The sequence below is a fragment of the Pseudophryne corroboree genome, chromosome 5 (assembly GCF_028390025.1).
Source record: "Pseudophryne corroboree isolate aPseCor3 chromosome 5, aPseCor3.hap2, whole genome shotgun sequence".
NCBI lineage: Eukaryota > Metazoa > Chordata > Amphibia > Anura > Myobatrachidae > Pseudophryne > Pseudophryne corroboree.
In genome coordinates, this window is record NC_086448.1 from 338,308,660 (window position 1) to 338,333,788 (window position 25,129).

General features: G+C 46.9%; 1 protein-coding gene across 6 annotated transcripts in view; it reads left to right on the top strand.

Annotated features, from left to right (window-relative positions):
* PDE1C (phosphodiesterase 1C) overlaps positions 1-25,129 on the top strand; it is a 1,445,089-nt gene that overhangs the window by 994,077 nt on the left and 425,883 nt on the right. For all 6 annotated transcript variants that reach the window (XM_063922562.1, XM_063922563.1, XM_063922564.1 and 3 more), the window contains one exon: positions 10,829-10,945. In XM_063922562.1, the coding sequence (XP_063778632.1) occupies positions 10,829-10,945 (117 nt within the window). The remainder of the gene's footprint in view (positions 1-10,828; positions 10,946-25,129) is intronic.

Consider the following 25,129-nt stretch of genomic DNA (forward strand, 5'->3'; position numbering starts at 1 on the left):
CCAAGGTCAAAGCAGGAGATCCAGATTAGCCAAGGGGTCAATCAGCAAGCATGCCAGATTAAAACAACTGTGTCAGCAATTTCAAATGTACAGGGTACACTTGCATTAATCCTAGCATCCGATACTCTGGCATCTACTGTATCTGTAGTCAGGGTAGGGTTTAAATAGACAGGCCTGGTTTGCATTTGTTGCCAGAATTACATCAGCTGTTACATGACTTTTAAGATTTGTACACTATATAATAATACATACTTAAGCCAAAATACTAGAAAGACACTATGGGTAATACAGAATTTAATATTAAATAGTTAATCTTTCTACAAGGACACTAAGCGGCTCCTTGAAAGTAGTTAACTTTGCAGAGATCTTACAATATTTTTTGCACCGTTCATGCTTTGTATACACAACTTTGAGCAACTACAGGTGAATCAGAGATGAACACATCTCAGCCACATTTTGATTTCTGTGGGCATGTAGGTGGAACTGCGGATTATTCAGAGTGGAGTGTATGCAGAGATCCATCTGATATCGGGTGGATCTTTTGCATCAAGGACAGGGCTAGCGCAAATGCCTACTTCTCATATTTGTCTATTCTCACAGAACGGCCAGGAGGGTCCAAAAAATCGGGTGGCGCTCCTGGCAAACCAGAAGAGTGGGCAAGTCACCCAGAGCCGCCTGCCACTCAGTCACAGCCACCCAACACCCACCCACTTATGAATCAAAATTGGGCAGTCTGGGTGGCCTACAATGTGATTCACACTAAATTGCACCAACATGCCCCTGCCCCCTTGTACTGGGGGTTGGGGCCATGGTGACCAATTGCATCATAATGCCGACCATTATGATGCAGCCTGCCCACTTTCCCAAAACACGTTCCCCCTTTACAGTCACAATTGGATGGATAGGCGTGGTGTGTGAGCATACAGTACAGTGATGCTGTCAACTTGCATGCAACTCTGAGTCAAATACTGTACTTTCCTTAACCAAAATGTCCATAGCAGTTTTATGGTCTTTTGTAATCACATACTTGATCCCATAACTTCCCTCTCCTCTACACCATTAAATCCGAATATACTGTATCTCTAGGCAGCACTCTGAAATCCTTAAAAAAATGTTGTCCCTGATTCTTTCTTTCAGTTCTGCTCAATAGCTTTTCAACTAAGTTAAAGAGTGGTGGGCGAAGCCTACTCTAAGCCAAGCTCCTTAGTGGAGATAAAAAGCCTTTCCTCAGCTGAGAGACATGCAGTAGTAACTTTAGCCATACCCAGGACCGGCGCAACCCGCTCAGCAGAGTATTTTGATTTTTCATGTTTCAGAGTTTACAACATTTTCTAATATTTAAATATTGAGTGAAAGCTATATAATTAAATGGAGTCCCGAAGGAAAGTAATTTTGGAAAATTGTAACATCTCGCCATAGTATGTAACGACATTTTATTTAGTCTGGTGGGGCATAAGAACAAAAATACTGTAAGATTAATTTATAGTGGCCTTTACTGTGGGACTGTTGATAAGACTTGATGTACTGTACAGAACAGATTCATCCACACAGTAGCACAATCTTATTCACATTACATTGCACGTAGTGTCCCTGATTCATATTACACCACATAGTAGTGTCCCTTATTCAAGTTGGGTGGTCTTCTGTATGCCGAATGTCGGGATCCCGGCGCACAGTATACCGGCGCCGGAATCCCGACACCCGGCATACCGACAACTATTCTCCCTCGTGGGGGTCCACGACCCCCCTGGAGGGAGAATAAAATAGTACGCGCGCCACCGTGCCCGTAGCGCGGCGAGCGCAGCGAGCCCGCAAGGGGCTCCTTTGTGCTCGCCACGCTGTCGGTATGCCGGCGGTCGGCCTCCTGGCGCCGGTATGCTGGTCGCCGGGAGCCCGAACGTCGGCATACCATACTACACCCTTCAAGTTATGACACACAGTAGTGTCCCTTATTCACATTACGTGACACAGTAGTGCCCCTTAGTCACGTCATGCTACACAGTAGTGCCCCTTATATACAATGCCCACAGTAGTAGTGCCACGCATAATGCCCACAGTAGTAGTACCCCTTACATATAACGCTGCTGGAGGGGAGGGTTAATATTAGGCATCAGGAGGGAAGGTTAGAGTTAGGCTGCGGGAGGGATGGGGGGGTTAGGGTTAGGCACTAGCGGGGGGCTAGAGTTAGGCTGTAGTCGGGGGCAGTTTGGGTTGGGTTTCAGTAAGTTAGTGTTAGGCTGCAGGAGGGGTGGGTTAGGGTTAGGCTGTGGCTAGGGAGGGTTAGGGTAAGGAGTAAGGTTAGCCTACTTACCAAAATGTGTCAGAATTATGGGGGTATTCTGACCGACTCCATACTGAATGTGTGGATTCTGCACCCAACCCCTCCAGTGCTACTATCTATATATATATATATATAGTAGCTCTGGGGGGTTATATATAAATTTGGTAACACTGAAGGTGTATCTATAAATATATAATGGCAGAGTAATATGCTTTTAAAATGAAGAGTAATCAAAAGTGGGCAGAACCCCCCCCACACACACACACACCCAAGACACCCCCACACACACACACATGAACCCCCGTCCCACGTAGGGCTTGCACTTCATTAGAATGTACTGTTATTCTTTTTTGGGTAATAGAGATGTGCAGGTTCGGATTTACTCGGTTCTTAATGCCAAAATTAAAGCAAGTTTTGGATTTATCCACATTTTTCTTATTGGCTATCCAAAGCACATGACATCCGAGAACCAATAAGTTGCCATTTTGAGATCCATGTAAATCCGAACCCGCACATCTCTAGTAATAGTATACCTTTTCTGCCCACTGCTGCGAGCTGTAAATGTTGATGAATCTTTCCCCATAGAGAGAAAAAGATAGGAGAGAAAACTCCTTTTTGGGGGAATACACAGAGAGATAAACGATAGGTATTGTTGTTGGTTGAAAAAATCAAGCGACTAAGTTCAGGGATAAAATGTGTTAAATATGGAGACTGATACAGGACATATTAAAAAGGATAAGCATTTATTATTCTAAGTTACAATAATGAAAACATGCAAATAAGTAAGAGTCCCCCTTTTTATACATTACTGCAGGCAGAGTCCCCCTTTTTACACATTACGGCAGGCAAAGTCCCCCTTTTTACACTTTAGGCAGCAGAGTCCCCTTTATACACATTACAACAGCAGAGTCCCCTTTTTTACATATTACGGCAGCAGAATTCCCCTTTTTACACATTACAGCAGGCAAAGTCCCCCTTTTTACACATTAGGCAGCAGAGTCCCCTTTTCACACATTACAACAGCAGAGTCCCCTTTTTTACACATTACAGCAGCAGAATCCCCCTTTTCACACATTACGGCAGCAGAGTCCCCCTTTTTACACATTATGGCAGCAGAGTCCCACTTTTTTTTTTACACATTATGGCAGCAGAATCCCCCTTTTTACACATTACGGCAGCAGAATCCCCTTTTTTTACACATTACAGCAGGCAGAATTCTCCTTTTTTACACATTACGGCAGGCAGAATCCCCATTTTTTACACATTACGGCAGCAGAGCGGCGGTGGTTGTGGCCCTGCATGTGTTGCTGGCGGTCCTGCGCCCAGACACCGCTGGCACACACCTAGTTACAGCCCTGCCCTATACGACACACTACATAACTACACATACCCCCCTACATGCTGCACTACATACCTACACTATAACCCCCCCATACCACATACTACATCACTACACTGCATTACATGCCTCACAATAAAATTAAAACATCTCAATGCCTCTCTAATCTACATGTACTCACCGTGAGTCCTCTCCCCAACGGAGCATCAGACCAGCAGCGTGCAGTGGAAGGAGGAGGCGGGCGTGACCTCACTGGCTGGTCGGGAGAGAGCAAGGTAGAGTGGAAGAGGGCGGGCTGAGAAGAAGAAGGGGCAGGCCTGGTCAGACGGACAGGAGGGAGCAATGTAGAGTGGTAGAAGGAAGTGGGCTAAGGGAAAGAAGGTGGTGGGCTAATGGAGTGAAGGGGGTGGTCCTATGGAAGGGAGTCAGGAGGAATGTAAGCAGCATAGACAGAAATAACAAGGCGTGATTAGTAGGTCCTGTAGTATCTGGCCTGGAGACACGACAGGGAAGGGTGGAGGGGGGGAAGCATCCGATGCTTGTATAGTGGGTGCGCTCAGCAGCAGTGGAGCTGAGAGCACACCACAAGTCAGCGCGGGCAGGGTAGGCAGGCAGCTTTGATTGAGAGAGAGCGGCCACGCTGGTGATGCTGCCAGATGGTGCACCCACAGTGCATATGCGCTGTGGGCAAGGCACCTCTGGCACACACCAGGTTACGGCCCTGATGTATACTGTCAATGCTTGTCAATAAATATTATTACCAGGGCTGGTGACAGGAGGGGTCAAAGGGGACACCTGTACCAGGTCCCAAGGATCAGAGGGGCCCCAAGTATACACCGATTAGAGCCCGGCAGGGATGTGAGCCATCTTTTCCAAATAGGGCAGCAAGCTGTAGGCAGTGAGGGCGCAGCCTCAGAGTGACAGGAGCCTCTCACACACAGTGACTGTGCTGCATGAATGTGCACCCGCTCTTTTCCGGGTCCAGCTCTGTTGCATGCAGTAATGGGACATGGCAGTAGCTCCGCTGGCCGGCCTCTTCTGGTGGGGTGTGAGAGCCACATGGTACCCGCTGTACAGTGTTTGTGTCTGGGTACTGGGGAGTGCAGCACAGGTGAGTCTCCCCCCAGGGTAAGTGTGGCTTGCTGAGGGGATACAGGGCTTGGGAATGGGGTCAGGGAACCTGGAATGCAGCATGGAGTCATTGGGGAGAGGCAGACTGTGGGGTGTGGGGGGGTGGGGGGGAGAGGCAGACACAGGCTGGGGGATGTGTGTGGGGGAGGAAGGAGAGATATACATATTTATATATGTATATAACTAAATTAGTGAATAAAAAAGTAAATATACAGTTATTTACTTATTGACAGCTTCAGTGTTTGTAAAGACAAAGTTGCATAGTAACCTTTGTATTAAAAAAATCAGACAATATATCAGTCCAGGGGCGCCGGAATGATTTTAGGTTGGAGGGGGGGGGGGAAGGGGGGATAGAAAAAAATTATTTTGGCGCCCTCCTCTACCTTTTTAGCTCCCCACCACTGTGCGGATGAGCGCTTACCTGCAGTCCCACGCGGGCGGCGTCTCCTTTAAAAAGAGCCTGTTACCGCAGGGTGCTGTGTCCTCCTATATTCGTTGGGTCCTAGCCGCCGGTGGCTGTCTCTCCTTCACAGGTGCATTAGGGGGAAGGGGCGAGGCCAGGCTGGGACATCCCGGGACCATAGCCACACCTCCTCCCAGTAATGCAACTGTGAAGGAGAGACAGCCAGCAGCGGCTAGGACACAACAAACGAAGATAGGACATACTTGCCTACTTTTGGAAACAAGTTTCAGGGAGATTCTATGCAGTATTAGAATTCGCACGGCACGATGCTGAAGGGGCGTGTCATGCTCTACCTAAAGGGCGTGTCTAGCTCCCCCTATGGATGAGCCTATTGCCGCTCAGAGGACTGTCCTGCAGTAGTACACAGGGGTCATTGCCAGCCTGCACTCACACACACAGGGGGCAGTGCCAGTCTACAACACACACACACACACACACACACACACACACACACACACACACACACACACTCACTAGACATACAACACTGGCATTTTACAGAAAATAGCAAACAATTCAAGTCTATATAATTTGATTTCATTTTTAACCAGTGTTAGATATTTATAATTCATATTTCAACTCTTATACTTAATGTTCTAAATACACGCACAGGAGTCTGGTGCAGACCAGACTACATACACTCCTACCTCTGCTTCTCCCCTGAGCTCCGAGCTGCCTCCGAACTCAAAAAGTTCTGCTTCAGCCAGTTCCCCCATCACGCCCCCTCCCAACTGCCAGATGCTTCCAATGTTCGGAGGAGACGCGAGGGAGGGTCCGCTGCTGCCGCCGCTGCAAAGTGGTCTCTATGCCTGCCCTGCACTGCCACTGGTATATGCTCTGCTGTGCGGTGACGCTGTGTGCTGTGTCCGGCCATCAAGTTCCGCCCCCTGGTCTGCATTTCACGGAGGGCTGGAGGATTCCAGGGAATTCAGCAGGTTTTCCGGGGCAGAGTGAGACTGGCCTCTGGAGTGGGAGCCTCCCGCAGAATGCGGAAGTATCAGCATGTATGAGACAGGACACAACACCGGTAGCAGGCTGTTTTTAAAGGAGATGCCACCTGCAGGGATCCGTAGATAGTCGCTCCCCTGCGCCTCTGTCATATTTAGGGGGGAAAGCTGCCCCCTTGCCCCCTCCCCCCTGTTCCGATGCCCCTAGATCAAACCTGAGGAACGTAATCTAAACTACAGGATCTGTCTCCTATGAGCAGATGTTAATATAATTAGCAGTCAAAGTAACACAGTTTCAAATATATGTGACCGGGGGAATGTAGTTCAGTTTTATATAGTCCAAAGAACAATAATCGCAGTAGTCTAATCTAACAATACTGACAAGCAGGATTATCCCATAGTGTGTGTTATGCCACAATTAGTGACTGATGCCAAACAGGATCTTGCTTGCATTTTGAGCAAAAGTCAGAATATTTTGTTAAATTCACAATTAGTTTATTTACCACTATTATATTGACACATATAGTGATAACGTATGTTGCATGTGTACAGTAAGAGGATTGTAGATTGCAGTTCCAGCATCAGTATCCAGCTCCTACTGACTCCCTATGTGCATGCAGTGAATGGGCAGATGAAGGTACGGCAGGGGCAGATTGGAATAGATAACCAGCCCGGGACATTTATTGAAGCAGCCCTGATGGTGGTGCGGTCTGATTAGGGGGTGCTGTCTGTTGAGGAGGGCGAGATCCCTCATCACAGGGCCTGATTGTATGTAATTGCGCCCTTCCTTGCGCCTTTTGCTTCAGTTGTATCTGAGACCAGGGGCAGATTGGGAACTAAAAGTGTCCCTGAAACATTTTGTAGAAATGGCCTGACATGGGCAGCACAAGAGATACTGTGTAGCCATGGCAGCATCACTGGATGGCAGTGACGTGCGGTGAGGTCATTGGCTGGGGAGGCACTGAGATTATATATATATATATATATATATACAAACACAGTGGTCGAAGTGGAAATTTTGAAGTGGGGGTATGGAAACGTGAAGGTTACAATTACGCACGCGCCTCCGGAAAAGGGGGCGTGACCACTCAAATGGGGGCGTGTCCTACAGTGTAGTAGGACCCCTTATACTATCTAGTAGTGGTGCCCCTTTCACCTTATACCACACAGTATGAGCCGAAATTCACATTACAGCACATGGTATGAGCCGAAATTCCCATTACAGCATATGGTATGAGCCAAAATTCACATTACAGCATACGGTATGAGCCGAAATTCCCATTACAGCACACGGTATGAGCCGAAATTCCCATTACAGCACACGGTATGAGCCGAAATTCCCATTACAGCACACGGTATGAGCCGAAATTCCCATTACAGCACACGGTATGAGCCGAAATTCCCATTACAGCATACGGTATGGGCCGAAATTCCTATTACAGCACACGGTATGAGCCAAAATTCACATTACAGCACACGGTATGAGCCGAAATTCACATTACAGCACACGGTATGAGCCGAAATTCACATTACAGCACACGGTATGAGCCACAATTCACATTACAGCACACGGTATGAGCCACAATTCACATTACAGCACACGGTATGAGCCAAAAATTCACACTACAGCACACAGTATGAGCCACAATTCACATTACAGCACATGGTATGAGCCGAAATTCACATTACAGCACACGGTATGAGCCGAAATTCAGGGACAGGGAGAGAGAGAGTGGCAGCAGGGACATAAGGAAGCAGGGGAACATTACCTGATATGTGCAGCGGAGGTGCGGAATGGACTGTGGTCGTTGGTGGCGGATGAGCCCATGGTCTGCGGGGGATGCGGCGGTACTAAGCTGTCCTTCGTTGCTGCGGCATTGATGTCCCTCTGACCACCGCCAGTTGTGGTCTGCGGTGGTCAGCTTTCAGTGGCGGTGCAGCGTGCGGCAGTGAGCGCTGGTCAGCGGGCGGCTGTGATATAAATATATATATTTTTTACATCTACTTTATTTATTCCTCCCTCTCCCTGCAGTCCAAGTGATCTGGGGGTGAACTGCAGTCCAAGTGATCTGGCCCAGATCACTTGTACTGCAGCTCACCCCGAGATACCTGGACTGCAGCTCACCCTCAGATCACTTGGACTGTAGCTCACCCCCAGATCATCTGGTGGCGAGCTGCAGTCCAAGTGATCTGGGGGTGAGCTGCCCAGTCACTTCCCACCCAGCCCAACTGCCCCCCCCCCCACTCCCTCACCTGGGTGGTCCTGGGCCCCCAGTCCTGGATGAAGCAGGTGCTGCTGTTAGGAGGGCAGAGGACAAGGAAGGGCATCAGGCAGATGGGGAGCAGAAGCATCAGTAGCTGTTGGCAGCGGGGGAGGGGTCATCTGCAGAACAGCCCAGTGACCTGCAGTGGGGTAGCCATCTATCCCCCCTTTCCCCCACTGTCTACTGTGTCCTCCCCACTTCCCCCTGTGCTGGGCGTCCGCTGGAAGAGGGCTTCTCCCGCAGAAGTTTTGTGGTGCTGCCTGCTCCCTCCTCCTCCCCCCAGGGCAGCAGCAGTAGTGGCAGAGTGGAGGAGCGACACGGGTACTCCCAGCAGGCAGGAGAGCGGCGCAGACGGAGAGCAGAAGCAGCTGCGGCGGTGGGCAGCAGGGGATGGGGCATATGCAGAACAGCCCAGTGACGTGCGGTGGGGTAGCCATCTATCCCCCCTCTCCCTCCTGCGCCCTCCCCCCTTCCCCCTGCGCTGGGCGTCCGACCGCAGGAATTGGGCTTCTCCCGGGGAAGTCTTGTGGGGCTGCCGGGCTCCCTACTCCTCCTCCCCCCAGGGCAGCAGCAGGAAAGCGGTGCAGTGGGCATCAGGCAGACGGAGGGCAGAAGCTGCAGCGGCGGTGGGCAGCGGAGGAGGGGCCATCTGAACTACAGCCAGTCCGGCCCTGCCCACTGCCCAATGACATCTGCTCTAGTGACAGGGGCGTGCTTTCATATGGGCTGAAAGCACGCCTCTGTCTCAAAGAGGCACTTCTAAAGGTGCCGCTCAGTGGGATATTTCTAATGGGCTATTACTGCCCGATGCTTGGACCCGCCCCCGGCTTCCGACCCTTTCTCAATGGCAGCAGGAGGCACCGCCGAAACACCGTAAAACATATCTTTTCACAGTTTAAAAATAATTAAAATAATATAAAGGGTGAAGCATATACTTATGACACAGTAGCTGTGTCATAAGTATCTTCTTTGTATTATTTTAATTAATAATGACAGGGGAGGCACTGCCTCCCCTGCCTTTCCTGACTGCACGTCCCTGCGTGGATGGTAGAGTTGCTGTGCTACAAAGATGTAATAACAGAATTAATTTGGGCAATGCAGTGTATTGAGTGAGGTGGGCTGCGTGTCATGTGTGCGGTGGGGCCACAAGACAACACACAAAACAGGCCCCACACATACGTTGGCCTACCAGGAATCTTCCTGGTGAGCCCTATGGCCAATCCATCCCTGGGGTATGGCATGTGAATGCTGGAGAAGGAGATAAGAAGACACTTATGCTGCAGGGCCAGTCGGGGTTTCACAACACTGATATTATAGACATTGCAATGCTGGTATACAGTAGCTTGGCTGGCCCTGTGAAAAAGTATGAAGAGGAGTAAGGATAGTACCTCCTGTGCGGCTGGGGAGATAATCATCCTCGTCCTGTGGACCTTCGGACTTTGTGTGAGAGTCCCGCTGTGCACCCCCGGACCACTGTACTGACTGGACGTAGGTTTCAAAGAAGCTTCCTCAATGCGTCAGCCTCCTCTTTGCATCCACACTGTCTTTCAGCTGTCCACTCAACCTCAGGGTGACATCCAACCATGACCGGAGCACAGCAGGCAGAGCAGATCACCAGGTCGCAGAGGAGCAGCATCCGCTTGGAGGCTCCTATATAACTGCAAGGAAGGGCATGGAATGGGCCGGGAGACAATGGAGGAGGCGCCCTCTTCAGGGCTGGAGCCCGGCGGAAACTGACTCTGTTGTCTCCGGCAGTTCCACTACTGACTGCATTGTCGATCTATCTCGGATACTCAGTTTTTACCCTTTGAACATATTGTATATTCTCTATATTGAATACAAACAGAAAAAGTTATATTACTAGATGTTTACTGTTAATGTGTTTTAAGATAACATTAATTATATGGTTTAATATAAGATTAACTTTTGAAACAATAACTGTCCTCTGTAGATTAGATGGGTGTGGATCATAGAGTCGACCAAACTTAGGTCGACAGTGTCTAGGTAGACCACTATTGGTCGACGATAACGAAGTCAACACCTGAAATAGGTCGACAAGAGCATTAGGTCGACATGTACCAGGTCGACATGACAAAATGTCGACATGAGTTTTGTTAAAATAAATTGGTTTAGTTTTCTTCGTTGAGTCACCGGGAACCCCAAGTAGTGCACCGCTACCGCTGCGCTCGGCACAGGTTACCGTTCCCAATTGTAGTCCACATGGATCGTAAAGTATGAAAAAGTTCAAAAAGCGGGGAAAAAAGGCACTGTCGACCTAAGTATGATCGACCTAGAGACTGGATACCAGATCAGATATGTATTTAATATGTAAGTTAATATGAAATGAATGTGAGGAATATGTGGAAATTGGAATTAATGATTGTACACTTTACTCTCTTGCAGAATGTTGACAAGTGGTCCTTTGATGTGTTTGCACTAAATGATGCTAGTGGTGATCATGCACTCAAATTCATCTTTTATGAATTACTCACACGTTATGATTTGATCAACCGCTTCAAGGTGAGTGGTTCCAATATATTTTCACTGAATCCATAATAACAAATCATTTAATTTAAATGAGATATTCAGTGATATTATAGATCACAATTCATGATGTAATTTTTTTATGGCTCGCTTACAAATCCATTTTCATAAATGTTATTTTAATAGTAGTTGATGATTCAGAAAAAACTTTTATCTGTTACTAATTTCTAGCATAACAAATCTTATATAAAAACACTTAACCAAACTATAGCTCAAAATAACTTGAACCTAATTTTGGAAAACTGTGAATCTATGGCCCTCATTCCGAGTTGTTCGCTCGCAAGGCGAATGTAGCAGAGTTACACACGCTAAGCCGCCGCCTACTGGGAGTGAATCTTAGCTTCTTAAAATTGCGACCGACGTACGCGCAATATTGCGATTACAAACGAGTTAGCAGTTTCAGAGTAGCTCCAGACTTACTCTGCCTGTGCGATCATTTCAGTGCTTGTCGTTCCTGGTTGACGTCACAAACACACCCAGCGTTCGCCCAGGCACTCCCACCGTTTCCCCGGCCACTCCTGCGTTTTTTCCGGAAACGGTAGCGTTTTCAGCCACACGCCCCTGAAACGCCGTGTATCCGCCCAGTAACACCCATTTCCTGTCAATCACATTACGATCGCCGGAGCGAAGAAAAAGCCGTGAGTAAAAATACTTTCTTCATAGTAAAGTTACTTGGCGCAGTCGCAGTGCGAACATTGCGCATGCGTACTAAGCGGATTTTCACTGCGATGCGATGAAAAATACCGAGCGAACAACTCGGAATGAGGGCCTATATACAGTATTTTTGTGTTGTGGGCTTTTTTTAAAACAAGCAGCTATAGTTGTCTTCTGGTCACCTTGAACTTTCTGTGAATACTGGGGCCAATTGTGAGCAAAGCAAAAAAACCAACAAGTAACTGTACACCTGCAGGGGATGTATTCATGTGACCGGCGGTCAGGAGACCGCCCCCCTACATCCCCCTCTCTCAGAATCCCGATGGTCGGCATGCCGATTGCAAGAAGCAGTCACCATGGGTGGGATAGTCCCAGAGGGATAGTCCCTGTTGGTCGGCATGCTGACCGTCGGGATTGTGAAGGGGCGGGATGTAGGGGGAGGTAATGTGACCGCCGGTCTCCTGACCGCCGGTCACATAACTACATCCCTCCCTGATTCTCTGAAGAGACTAGCAATCTCCCTGATCGCACCGTACCTCCATTATGTAGCAGTTATATACTTTTTTTCGTAGTCCGTAGATGATGCTGGGGTCCAATTTAGTACCATGGGGTATAGGCCCTCATTCCGAGTTGATCGCTAGCTGCTTTCGTTCGCAGCGCAGCGATTAGGTGAAAAAGCAGCATTTCTGCGCATGCGTATGGTGCGCAGTGCGCACGCGCGACGTACTTTCACACAAAACTATGCAGTTTCACACTAGGTCGAGCGACGCTTTTCAGTCGCACTGCTGATCGGTGAATGATTGACAGGAAGTGGGTGTTTCTGGGCGGAAACTGACCGTTTTCGGGGAGTGTGTGTAAAAATACAGGCGTGCCCGATAAAAACGCAGGAGTGGCTGGGGAAACGGGGGAGTGGCTGGCCGAACGCAGGGCGTGTTTGTGACATCAAAACAGGAACTAAACAGTCTGAAGTGATCGCTAACTAGGAGCAAGTTTCGAGCTGCTCAGAAACTGCACAATCTTTTTTTGGAGCAGTTCTGCGATCCTTTCGTTCACACTTCTGCTAAGCTAAGATACACTCCCAGAGGGCGGCGGCCTAGCGTTTGCACTGCTGCTAAAAGCAGCTAGCGAGCGATCAATTCGGAATGAGGGCCATAGACAGGTCCACCAGGAGCTATGGGCACTTTAAGAGATTAATAGTGTGGGCTGGCTCTTCCCTCTATACCCCTCCTACCAGACTCTAGAAACTGTGCCCGAGGAGACGGACATACTTAGAGAGAAGAAAATACACAGATAGTGGTGAGATTCACACCAGCTCACACGTACAACAAAAGGAAAGCCAAGCTAACCAACTCGGAACAATTCAGCAACGGCTGAACCAACAAACTGAATCAAGTAACAAAGCAGGAACATGAAGCACTGGGCGGGCGCCTAGCATCCTCTATGGTCTACGAGAAAAGGATTTACCGGTAGGTAATTAAAATCCTATTTTCTCTTATGTCCTAGATCAGGCTTTTTCAACCACACCACTAGTGTTCCGCGACCAGTTGCAAGGTGTACTGCGGAACCAGAGCAGCTTCCTGCACCTTCAGAGTGAACTGTTGGCCCGGGCTCTTCTTAGAGGATCAGTCGTGCTCTGGCTGTGACGTATGCCTTGAAGACACGGCGGTGTGATATCATAGGTCACAGCCGCCGCATCTCACCACCCAGCCAGCCCACCCGCCTGCATACACATCTTCCAGTTCCTGCCTGCATACACAGCTTTCCTTGCCCACCCACATCCACACCTGCCTGACCGCCCGCTGCTCAGTATTCGCAGCACTCCACTATGAACAACCCCCGCCACTGAGGGACAGGGAGGAGGACAGCTGACCGGTAGGGGCTAATATTTGTTATTTTTTTTCTCCTGTGGGGAACAATAGGATTTATGTGGGGAGAATAAGGATTTATGGATTTATGGGAGGAACAATGTGAATAATTCATGTGGAGAGCAATAGGATTTATGTAGGGAGCAATATGATTTATGTGGGGAGCAATGTGGTTGTTTTTCCTGTGTAGGCCAATGTATGTGTGGATATTTTTTACTATGAGGGCCAATGTGTGTTTTTTGTTTTTATCTGTGGGGAACTGATGGTGTGCCTTGGCAATTTTAAAATATTGTTTGGTGTGCCGGGAGTAAAAAAAGGTTGAAAATCACTGTCCTAGATGATGCTAGGGTTTAATTTAGTACCATGGGGATGTACCAAAGCTCCCAGTACAGGAGGGAGAGTGCTGAGGTTCCTGCAGAACAGATTGACCAAACTTTAGGTCCTCAGAGGCCAAAGTATCGAACTTGCAGAACTTAGCAAACGTGTTCGACCCAGACCAAGTTGCTGCTCGGCAAAGTTGTGAAGCCGAGACACCCCGGGCAGCCGCCAGGAAGAACACACTCTGGGCCGTAACAGATTTTGGACACGGCAAGCCTGCCATAGAATAAGCATGCTGGATAGTGAACCTGATCCAACGAGAAATTGTCTGCTTAGAAGTAGGACACCTAACCTTGTTGGGATCATAAAGGACAAACAGAGCGTCCGACTTCCTGTGACGAGAAGTTTTCTTCACATATATTTTCAAAGCCCTCACAACATCCAAGGACTTTGAGGTAATTGAGGAGTCAGTAGCCACTGGCACCACAATAGGCTGGTTGATATGAAAGGCTGACACAACCTTTCGGAAGAAATTGCTGACGCGTTCTGAGCTCAGCTCTATCCTCATAGAAAATCAAGTAGGGGCTCTTGCAAGACAATGCCCCCCAATTCTGACACATGTCTAGCAGATGCCAAAGCCAACAGTGTGACCGCTGTCCAAGTAAAAAACTTGACGTCCATGTCCTGTAAAGGCTCGAATCAATCTGATTGCAGGAACTGCAGTACCACATTAAGATCCCAAGGTGCCGAAGGCAGCACAAAGGGTGTTTGAATATGCTGTATCCCTTTCAAGAATGTCTGAACTTCAGGAAGAGCAGCCAACTGTTTCTGGAAGAAAATGGACAAGGCCGAAATCTGGACCTTTATGGAGGCCAAGCGTAGGCCGACATCCACACCTGCTTGTAGAAAGAGGAGAAACTGTCCCAGTTGAAACTCCACCGTAGGAAACGTCTTGAATTCACACCAAGACACGTACTTTTTCCATATCCGATGGTTATGTTTTGACGTTACTCCCTTCCTAGCCAGTATCAGGAATGTCCTTCCGAGCTAAGATCTGGCATTCAGCCACCATGCTGTCAAACGTAGCCGCGGTAAGTCTTGATAGGCGAATGGCCCCTGTTGCAGAAGGTCCTCGCAAAGAGGAAGAGGCCTCGGATCCTCCAGCAGCAATTCCAGAAGATCCACGTACCAAGCCCTTCTTGGCCAGTCCGGAGCAATGAGGATCGCCTGAACTCTTTATGAGCTTGAGAATCCTTGGGATGAGTGGAAGTGGAGGGAACACATACACTGACTGGTACATCCACGGAGTTACCAGTGCGTCCACCGCCACTGTGTGTGGGTCTCTCGACATGGAACAGTACCTCCGAAGCTTCTTGTTGAGTCGAGAGGCCATCAAGTCTATTTGAGGTACACCCCCATCGGCTGTGAGGCCCTATTCTCCTGGTTGGAGATCGTGTCTGCCGAGGAAGTCCGTGTCCCAGTGGTCAGGTCCCAGAATGAAGATTGCTGACAGTGCCAGCGTGTGCTTTTCTGCCCAGAGGAGGATTCTTGTTACCTCTGACATCGCAGCTCTGCTCTTCATTCCGCCCTGCCTGTTTATGTTGGACACCGCTGTGACGTTATCCGACTGAACCTGAATGGCTTGATCTTGCAGAAGATGTGCTGCTTGCAGAAGGCCGTTGTAAATGGCCCTCAGTTCCAGAACGTTTATTGGAAGGAGAGAGTCCTGATTAGACCACCTTCCTTTGAAGTTTTCCCCAACCTTTGAGACTTGCATCCGTGCTTCGAAGGATCCAATTCTGAATCCCGAATCTGCGGCCTTCGAATAGGTGAGAAGCTTGCAGCCACTATAGGAGTGAAATTCTGACTTTCGGTGACAGGCGTATCCGTTGGTGCATCTGAAGATGTGATCCCGACCATTTGTCTAGGAGATCCAGTTGGAAGAACCTTGCATGGAATCTTCTGTACTGAAGAGCCTCGTAGGATGCAACCATCTTCCCCAGAAGGCGAATGCACCGATGAACTGATACCCGGGCTGACTTCAGGAGCTCCCGGACTATTGATTGGATCACCAACGCTTTCTCCACCGGTAGAAACACCCTCTGCACTTCCATGTCGAGTATCATCCCCAGGAAGGACAGTCTCCTTGTTGGCTCCAAATGTGACTTTGGAAGGTTCAGGATCCACCCATGATCCTGGAGTAGTCGAATTGAGAGAGCAATACTCTGCAACATCTTCTCCTTGGAAGATGCTTTTATCAGCAGATCGTCCAGATATGGAATTATGTTCACTCCCTGTCTGCGGAGGAGTAGCATCATCTCCGCCATGACCTTGGTGAACACCCTTGGTGCTGTGGAGAGGCCAAATGGCCGTGGCTGAAACTGATAGTGACAGTCCAGCAGTGCAAATCTGAGATAAGCCTGGTGAGGCGGCCAGATCGAAATGTGAAGGTACGCATCCTTGATATCCAGGGATACTAGGAATTCCCCCTCCTCCAGACCTGAGATCACCGTTCTCAGAGACTCCATCTTGAATTTGAATTCCCTCAAGTAGGGGTTCAATGACTTTAGGTTTAATATTGGCCTTACCGAACCGTCCGGTTTCAGTACCACAAACAGGTTTCAGTAATTACCCTTGCGTTGTAGGTGAAGTGGAACTGAAACAATGACATCAGTTTGAACCAATTTTTTAATGGCTTCCTGTAGGATGGCACTTTCTGTCAGCGAAGCTGGTAAGCCTGATTTTAAGAATCTGTGAGGTGGGAGTTCTTGAAACTCCAGTCTGTATCCCTAGGCAACAATATACTTTATCCAGGGGTCTAGGAATGATGACGCGCAAACGTGACTGAAAACCTTTAGTCTCGCTCCCACCTGCCCGACCTCCAGGCTGGGAGGTCCACCGTCATGCTGAAGATTTTGAGGAAGCAGAACCTGGTTTCTGTTCCTGGGAACCTGATGGTGCAGGTTTTCTGGACTTTCCCCGACCTCTTCTAAAGAAGGTGGGCGGGGGTTTGGATTTTTTAAATTTTGCGGTCCGAAAGGACTGCAGTGTAGGCGTAGGATAAGATTTCTTAGCCGGTGGTGCTGCTGAGGAAAGAAAGGTTGACTTACCCACAGTTGCCGTGGAGATCCACGCATCCAATGCGTCCCCAAACAGAGTCTGACCTGTGAAGGGTAGGTTCTCTACGCTTCTCTCGGATTCTGCATCCGCAGTCCATTAGCGTAGCCAGAGTCCTCTGCGTGCCGAGACTGCCATAGAAGTAGCCCGTGCATGCCAAGGTCCTTCATGGCCTCCACCATGAAGCCTGCAGAATCTTGTATGTGACGCAAGAACAAATCAATGTCACTCCTATCCATAGTATCCAAGTCCTCTAGCAATGTGCCTGACCACTTTACTATGGCTTTAGAAATCCATGCACAAGCAATAGTGGGCCTTAAAGCTACGCCAGTAGCTGTGTATAGTGATTTGAGTGTAGTCTCAATCTTGCGGTCAGCCGGCTCTTTTAAAGCGGTTGAACCAGGAACAGGTAAAACCACCTTTTTTGACAACCTAAATACAGAAGCGTCAACTATAGAGGGGTTTTGCCACTTTTTTTCTATCCTCCTCAGGGAAAGGGAAAGCAATGAGTACCCTTTTTGGGATCTGGAATTTTTCTCTGGATTTTCCCAGGATTTTTCAAACAAAGAGTTTAACTCCTTGGAAACCGGGAAGGTAAGCAAGGATTTCTTACTTTCTGTAAAATAAGGTACCTCAGTAATGTGCAAAACATCCCTAACTGATTCAATCACTAGTTGCACCCCTTTAGTAAGGGATGCATCCCCCCCCCCCCCCCTCTGCATATCCCCATCACTGTCCCATGCATCAGAGTCAGTATCAGTGTCAGCTTGCATTATCTGGGCAAGTGTACGCTTTTGTGGGTATGTAGGTGGGGTTTTTTTTCCGAATTAGTGGGGCCCAAATACTGCAAACTCTCCACAGATTTCCTCAAAAACTGCGTCTCTTTCTTAGTATGTGACATTCTCGTAGAAATCTGGGATATCATTCCCTTTAAAGAATCCACCCATGCGGGTTTGGATTTGGAAGGCTGAGAAAGCATATTGCAGTCCTGAGTACATGGAATAGACTACTCAGGAGAAGATAAACTCTGCAGCGCAGGACAAAGAGTCCTTGGACATTGTAATGTGGGATATACACACTTACACACACATAGGAAAATTTCAGATACAGTTAACCCCAGAGTACCTTCAGAGAGTCACAGAGTATAAGAAGCCAGCCACACAGCGCCCCTGTGGGCAGTTATTATGATAAAAGCCCGGCGCTGACTAACTAACCTTAATAGATTAATTAGTACTAACAACACACTCCCCCTCTGTCTATAACACCCTGGTACCGCTGCGGATAACTGGAGTTATGTGGAGGGCAGCGATCCCTGTCAGCATCTTGCTTCCTATGTCTGCAGGGAGAAAATAGCACTGGTGATTGCTGGATCCGCCCCCTGTAATTGCACGCGGCTTCCCGCACAATTGATTATAATGGCTGGAGGTCTTATATGCTAACAGCAGGATTAGCCTCGGTTAGCTGCTTTTACCAGTTTAGGGCGCTGGCCCAGGACGCCCCTCCAAGTGCCTACACTGTGTGTTGCTGAGCCTCCATGGAGCGCAGCCTGTCAGAGCTGCGCTCCCACCCTTGTGCCGTCATACCCGCTGGCGACCCACTAATCGGGACGCCAACGCTGTATTCACCAATCTTCTATCGTCTGGCTCTGTTAGGGGGTGGCGGCCGTGCTGCTGGAGTGAGCGGTCACCTCGTGGGCTCAGTGTCCTGTCAGCGGAGATAGAGAACCAGGACAGGAAATTCTAAATTTAGTCTGGTGGGAGGGGCATAGAGGGAGGAGCCAGCCCACACTATTAATCTCTTAAAGTGCCCATGGCTCCTGGTGGACCCGTCTATACCACATGGTACTAAATTGGACCACAGCATCCTCTAGGACATAAGAGAAAGTAAATCAGAGATATACAGTAAACATCCAAATGGGATAATTTCCCTGAATTGGTTAGAACTTGAAGGCACAATAGGGGTCATTCAGATCTAATTGTAGATGTGCTAAATTTAGCACATCCACGATCATTTACTCTGACATGCAGGGGGCTTATTTACATTAGGATGCAAATCAATTTTATAACACACCTCTCAGGTATTGTATGCCCACTTTAACACTGCGTTTATAAGTGTTGTTTTCACAATCTCCTTGGAATGCTATTTCAAATGTAGGCAAGTATGGATATAACATGATCATTTTCGGGAGTCAGTTCATGTTCTACATGACTAGAGCCCAAAGTTACTTGTTTTTCTTGTTTTACACCCAACTCAGAATCAGCCCCATAAATGGAAAAATCATATGGGGAGGAGTATTGACAAAGCTGCAGCCTCTTGATAAGCATTTTTAGGGTGAAGGTGTGCGGTGCTGTATCATTGTAGCTTTTGGAATAGCGAACCAATGTAGAATTTGTCTTGCTTTCTTTTGTACTACATTTGCTACAGACATATAGCATAAATTACGGCAAAGCTGAAACAGTGGGATAGGTACAATAACATCCGTCAAAGACTATTATTTTCATAATAACTATTTACAAAATGATTTTCCCGTTTTGCCTCAGATACATTTCTTAGTGATATTTATTATCACTATGCACATTTCTAATAAGGGACTCATTTTGTCTTAGATAATAAAGATGACTTTGCATTTTGCTAATAGTTATCATAAACCTTATCCTTATGAAGTGTATACAAATTATAATAAATGTTTAATGTGAAATGTTTTAAGTCATGCATTTATTGTGTTTATAGCATCACTAATGAGTTTTATGATGTTATTGGGTTTTTCCTTGAGTAGGATATTGGTGTTGTCTTTCTTTTATTTCTTATGTTTGAAGTGTAAGTCTGTATGCACATTTGTGTTTCCACATTGCAACAATGGGGGTGATTCCGAGTTGTTCGCTCGCTAGCTGCTTTTAGCAGCATTGCACATGCTAGGCCGCCGCCCTCTGGGAGTGTATCTTAGCTTAGCAAAATTGCGAATAGAAAATTCTTAGCAGTTTCTGAGTAGCTCGAGACTTACTCACACATAGCGATCAGTTCAGTCAGTTTCGTTCCTGGTTTGACGTCACAAACACACCCAGCGTTCGGCCAGCCACTCCCCCGTTTCTCCAGACACTCCCGCGTTTTTACCTGGCACGCCTGCGTTTTTCCGCACACTCCCAGAAAACGGCCAGTTTCCGCCCAGAAACACCCACTTCCTGTCAATCACACTACGATCACTTCAACGATGAAAAATCTTCGTTCGGGCGTGAGTAACTCTACTAAGTTTTGTGTTACAATACTAACCGCATGCGCACTGCAAACCATGCGCATGCGCATTTTTGCCTTAATCGCTCCGTTGCGAAAATTGGCAACGAGCGAACAACTCGGAATGACCCCCAATGTCAGCGTAACACATATAGCTATAAAGTAAAGAGATATACTGTAGCTGCTAATACTTCAAGGGTATCCATTCGACGGAGCGACCTACACTAGATCGACAATATAATGATCGACATCACTTGATCGACCAAGTGAAGATCGACAGATACACCACATCGACAACCACATGATCAACACATACGTTAGATCGATAATAAACATATCGACAACGTCACGACATCGAGAAATCATAACCAAGAACAACATAGATCTTTCATACCGGAACCACTTTCAAGTGTAGCTATATTCCAGTATGATGTAAGAAACATTATGAATTAATTTGAGGGCATGAATTTTTTTTAATCTACTGCAATTATGAAAAATTAAACATATCTTTTATGTATTTTAGACAATCCAGTATATTATTGCTTTATATTCCTGTAATTTAATAACCTGTTGATGAAAGCTAACCGACTTATGTAACTTACCAACTTATTGGAGAAACATAATATAGTTAATGGAGATTTTACATAAATATGTATTTTGTGTTGACTACATATCAGGCTTAAAGGGATGTTCCACCTTTAATGGATACATTTTTTTGCACAACCTCATTCCCCCAGATGGAACACTCATTATTTTGAGCAGCTGCTTCAGCAGTACTACCCAGTACAAGAGAGCACTGGGGAATGGGGATGCTTTAGTCTGAGATAAGGGTAATAAATCCCACAACACCAAAGGTTAATACCCCTGTAAGGGTCCATACATCCTGTCAATTAGCCAGACATGCACTTTGCTTTGTACTTTGTTCACTCCAAAGTTTGAAACCCTATAAATATGAAACATTGATCTCTATGTGAAATATATGCCAGGCAACAGATACATCCCTTGATGCACCACAATCACACCGTGTGTTATTTTTAGCATGCCAATATTGAGATTTCTTATCCCTATCTGACTAAGTGGTTGATGCAGAATTCTCCACAAAATATAGGTAACTTATGGCTAAAAAATTCAGAGTAAAACCAGCTTATTTGCACTCACATGTAGAGTTAAGATGTGTGTCCACCGGCGGCATAAGCATATGATTTACTGTATGTCAGGCAGGTGACACAGTCACGTTTCTGCCCATTTAAAAAAAAAAAAACTATTTAATGAGCAGCAAACTCATTCAATATTATGCATCAAATAATCTACAAAAGCAGAAACAATTCCCCATCCCACGTATGCAACCCATTCCAGCTCCTCCGCCCTTTAAAAAAACCCAGTTGCTTCAATTTGCTCACAAAAGCATAATATTTGCCCAGATGATGAATAAAGCACCAATCAGTGCCTGTGAAGTGTTCACAAACTGCTACTTACAGGTGCTTTGGAATTGCCAGCGTCTTTCATCATCAGCAGCAGCCGCTATTTGCTACAGCCTGTGACCACCATCAAGTATACGGCTTTTCCATGTCCATATGCATCATTATATAGTCTGCATCTATTTGCAATTATGGGAATTATCTCTTACTAAATCTGGTAAACATGTGAAATCATCCATTCTGCCATTTCAGGTATAAGTGGTAGAATCACACAAATGTGTGTGTTCTCAGTACTCAAGCCCGTGGCAGCTCTTGGTGCCCCTGCCAGCATGTGCATAGCATAAATGTTCTCACAAATTTTGTGCACAATCTAATAAATGACTTTTCAGTTCAGTATTTCATGACTTTGCAATATGAGGATGTTTTATGAATAAATTAGAATAATATTGATAGTGTTATTACGTATTGCTCAGAAAACTTGGACTACAGTATATTAAACATTATGCACATTGAATGGAAACGACAGTATTATTTCATGAAATATTTATATGGAGTCTTCTCCATATTGAATAAAATTATAATTTGCCCATTCTTGAGAATGAAAACTTATAACTACAGTACATTATATCCATAAACACCTTATTTTCTGCATGGTCACTGCTAGCATTGCTTTCTATTAAGTATTAAAATTACTAGGTAGAACTGGAATCTACTACATAGTAACAGCCGATGAATATGTATTAATTAAGATTAGAAAAAATCTTACATATTACACAGCTAATTAAAAATATCTGGTGGTACAGATGTGTCCTCATGCACCTATGCCTTTTGTGCCATATGGTACAAGACGCCTGGCTCAGATCCCTTGCAGTGCACTTTTTCCTCAACTTCGCTATTCTTCCTTCATTGCAGTGCTTTTTTCTGTTTCGCATCTTAGTTTGCATATAGGGGGTCATTCCGAGTTGATCACTCGCTAGCAGTTTTTAGCAGCCGTGCAAACGCTAAGCCGCCGCCCACTGGTAGTGTATCTTAGCTTAGCAGAAGTGCGAACGAAAGGATCGCAGAGCGGCTACAAAATAATAATGTGCAGTTTCTGAGTAGCTTCAGACCTACTCAGCGCTTGCGATGACTTCAGACCATTCAGTTCCGGATTTGACGTCACAAACACGCCCTGTGTTCGGCCAGCCACGCCTGCGTTTTTCCTGGCACGCCTGCGTTTTTTCGAACACTCCCTGAAAACGGTCAGTTGACACCCAGTAATGCCCACTTCCTGTCAATCACTCTGCGGCCAGCAGTGCGACTGAAAAGCTTCGCTAGACCTTGTGTAAAACTACATCATCCGTTGTGAAAGTACGTCGCGCGTGCGCATTGCGCCACATATGCATGCGCAGAAGTGCTATTTTTTTGCATCATCGCAGCACAGCGAACATTTTCAGCTAGCGATCAACTCGGAATGACCCCCATAGTGTACTAGGTACTTAGAATTAGTTATTATTTTCACAAAGGAATAGTATAAAACCGCAGATTAAGCATAATGATGCATGGCGGGGAATCACTTGTATCATACTTTGTATCACTTGTATAATACCTGTCTTTTCACTTTTCACTGTGGCGCGCTGAATGGAACTTTTTATTGATTTGAGGATAGGTGGATGTAGACACAACTGTGCATATGGGAACATACTTCTGGATCCAGGGGCAGATTGGGATGGAAAACCAGCCCGTGGAATTTCTGGATAATGGGGGTGGGGTCTGTCAAGTGCGCAGGCTCCCTTCTCATATATGCCCTGTCGCTGCCTTGCCGCAGTTGCGTCTGCAACTTTATTCTAATTCCACTACAAAGCCCTTCCCTGGTGTACATCCGTGCATCCGAATGTGCAGCGACAGCAATCATGCTTTTTGCATCTTTAGATATCACCAATAGTCACACAATTGAAAATTGCACCACTCCTATGCTTAGGTACAGATCATCCACCTGAGTATGACCTCCAATGTGTACTCCACTAAAGGTGGGTACACACTATTAGATATATCTGCAGATCAATTGATCTGCAGATATATCTATGTACGGATCGGGCAGTGTGCTGTGTATACACACTGCCCGATCCGTCGGGGGACTGACGTCATGAACTGGGCGGCAGTTCACCTGTCAATCACCGCCGGCCGCCGCAGCATGTGTACGGGCGGTCGGCCGACCGCCCCGTACACACACAGCGACGCGCCAATATATCGTTAGATATATTGGCTGTCGGCTGTGCTGCGCGGCCGACGCGATACGTCTGTGAACGACGGAGTTCACAGACGTATCGCCCGTACACACTGGCCGATGGTCCTGCGATGTATCGGCCGTTCAAGAGAACGGCCGATACATCGACCAGTGTGTACGGGCCTTAACACTCCCATACTACACTGCATCTGCGTCTCATAGCCAACTCCTGTTACACCCAATACATTTATAATACACTTTTTCGTATGTGCTTCTGATTCTATATTGTGACACTACATGAACACTATCAGTGAAAAACTCTACTCCACTGCTGATTGAGATGCTGGACGCCGGCCTGGTCCCTGTCTGGCTGGTCTCAAAAACTACAGGGGCTAAACTACTGTGGGCATTACTACTTGGGGCTAAACTACAATGGGAAAACTATAAGGGGGAAAACTACTGGGGGAAAACTACAGTGGGGCATTACTACTGGGGGCTTAGCTACAAGGGGCAAACTACAAGAGGGCTAAACTACTAGGGGCATAACTACAGGAAGAACCCACTTTTTTACGAGTAGAATGGGCCTTAACAGATTTTGGACACGGCAGTCCTGCCGTAGAATATGCATGCTGGATAGTGAACCTGATCCAGCGAGAGATCGTCTGCTTAGAAGCAGGACACCCAAGTTTCTTGGGATCATACAGGACAAACAGAGAGTCTGATTTCCTGTGACGAGCAGTCCTCTTCACATAGACTTTCAGAGCCCTTACAACATCCAAGAACTTTGACGGAATTAAGAAGTCAGTAGCAACTGGCACCACAATAGATTGGTTAATATGAAAAACCGACACAACCTTTGGAAGGAACTGCTGACGTGTCCGGAGCTCAGCCCTATCTCCATGGAAGATCAAGTAGGGAATTTTGCAGGACAAAGCCCCCAACTTCGACACACACGTCTAACATAAGCTAAGGCCAACAAAGTGACAGCCTTCCACGTGAGAAACTTGACCTCAACTTCCTGTAGAGGCTCAAACCAATCCGATTGGAGGAACTGTAACACCATGTTAAGATCCCAAGGCGCCGTAGGTGGCACAAAGGGAGGCTGGATGTGCAGAAACCCTTTCAAAAAAAGTCTGAACCTCAGGGAGGGAAGCCAGTTGTTTCTGCAAGAAAATGGATAAGGCCGAAATCTGGACCTTTACAGATCCCAACCTCAGGCCCATATCCACACCTGCTTGCAGGAAGAGGAGAAAACGTCCCAGTTGAAACTCCACCGTAGGAAACTTCTTTGATTCACACCAAGATACATACTTTTTCCAAATGCGATGGTAATGTTTAGACGTTACTCCTTTTC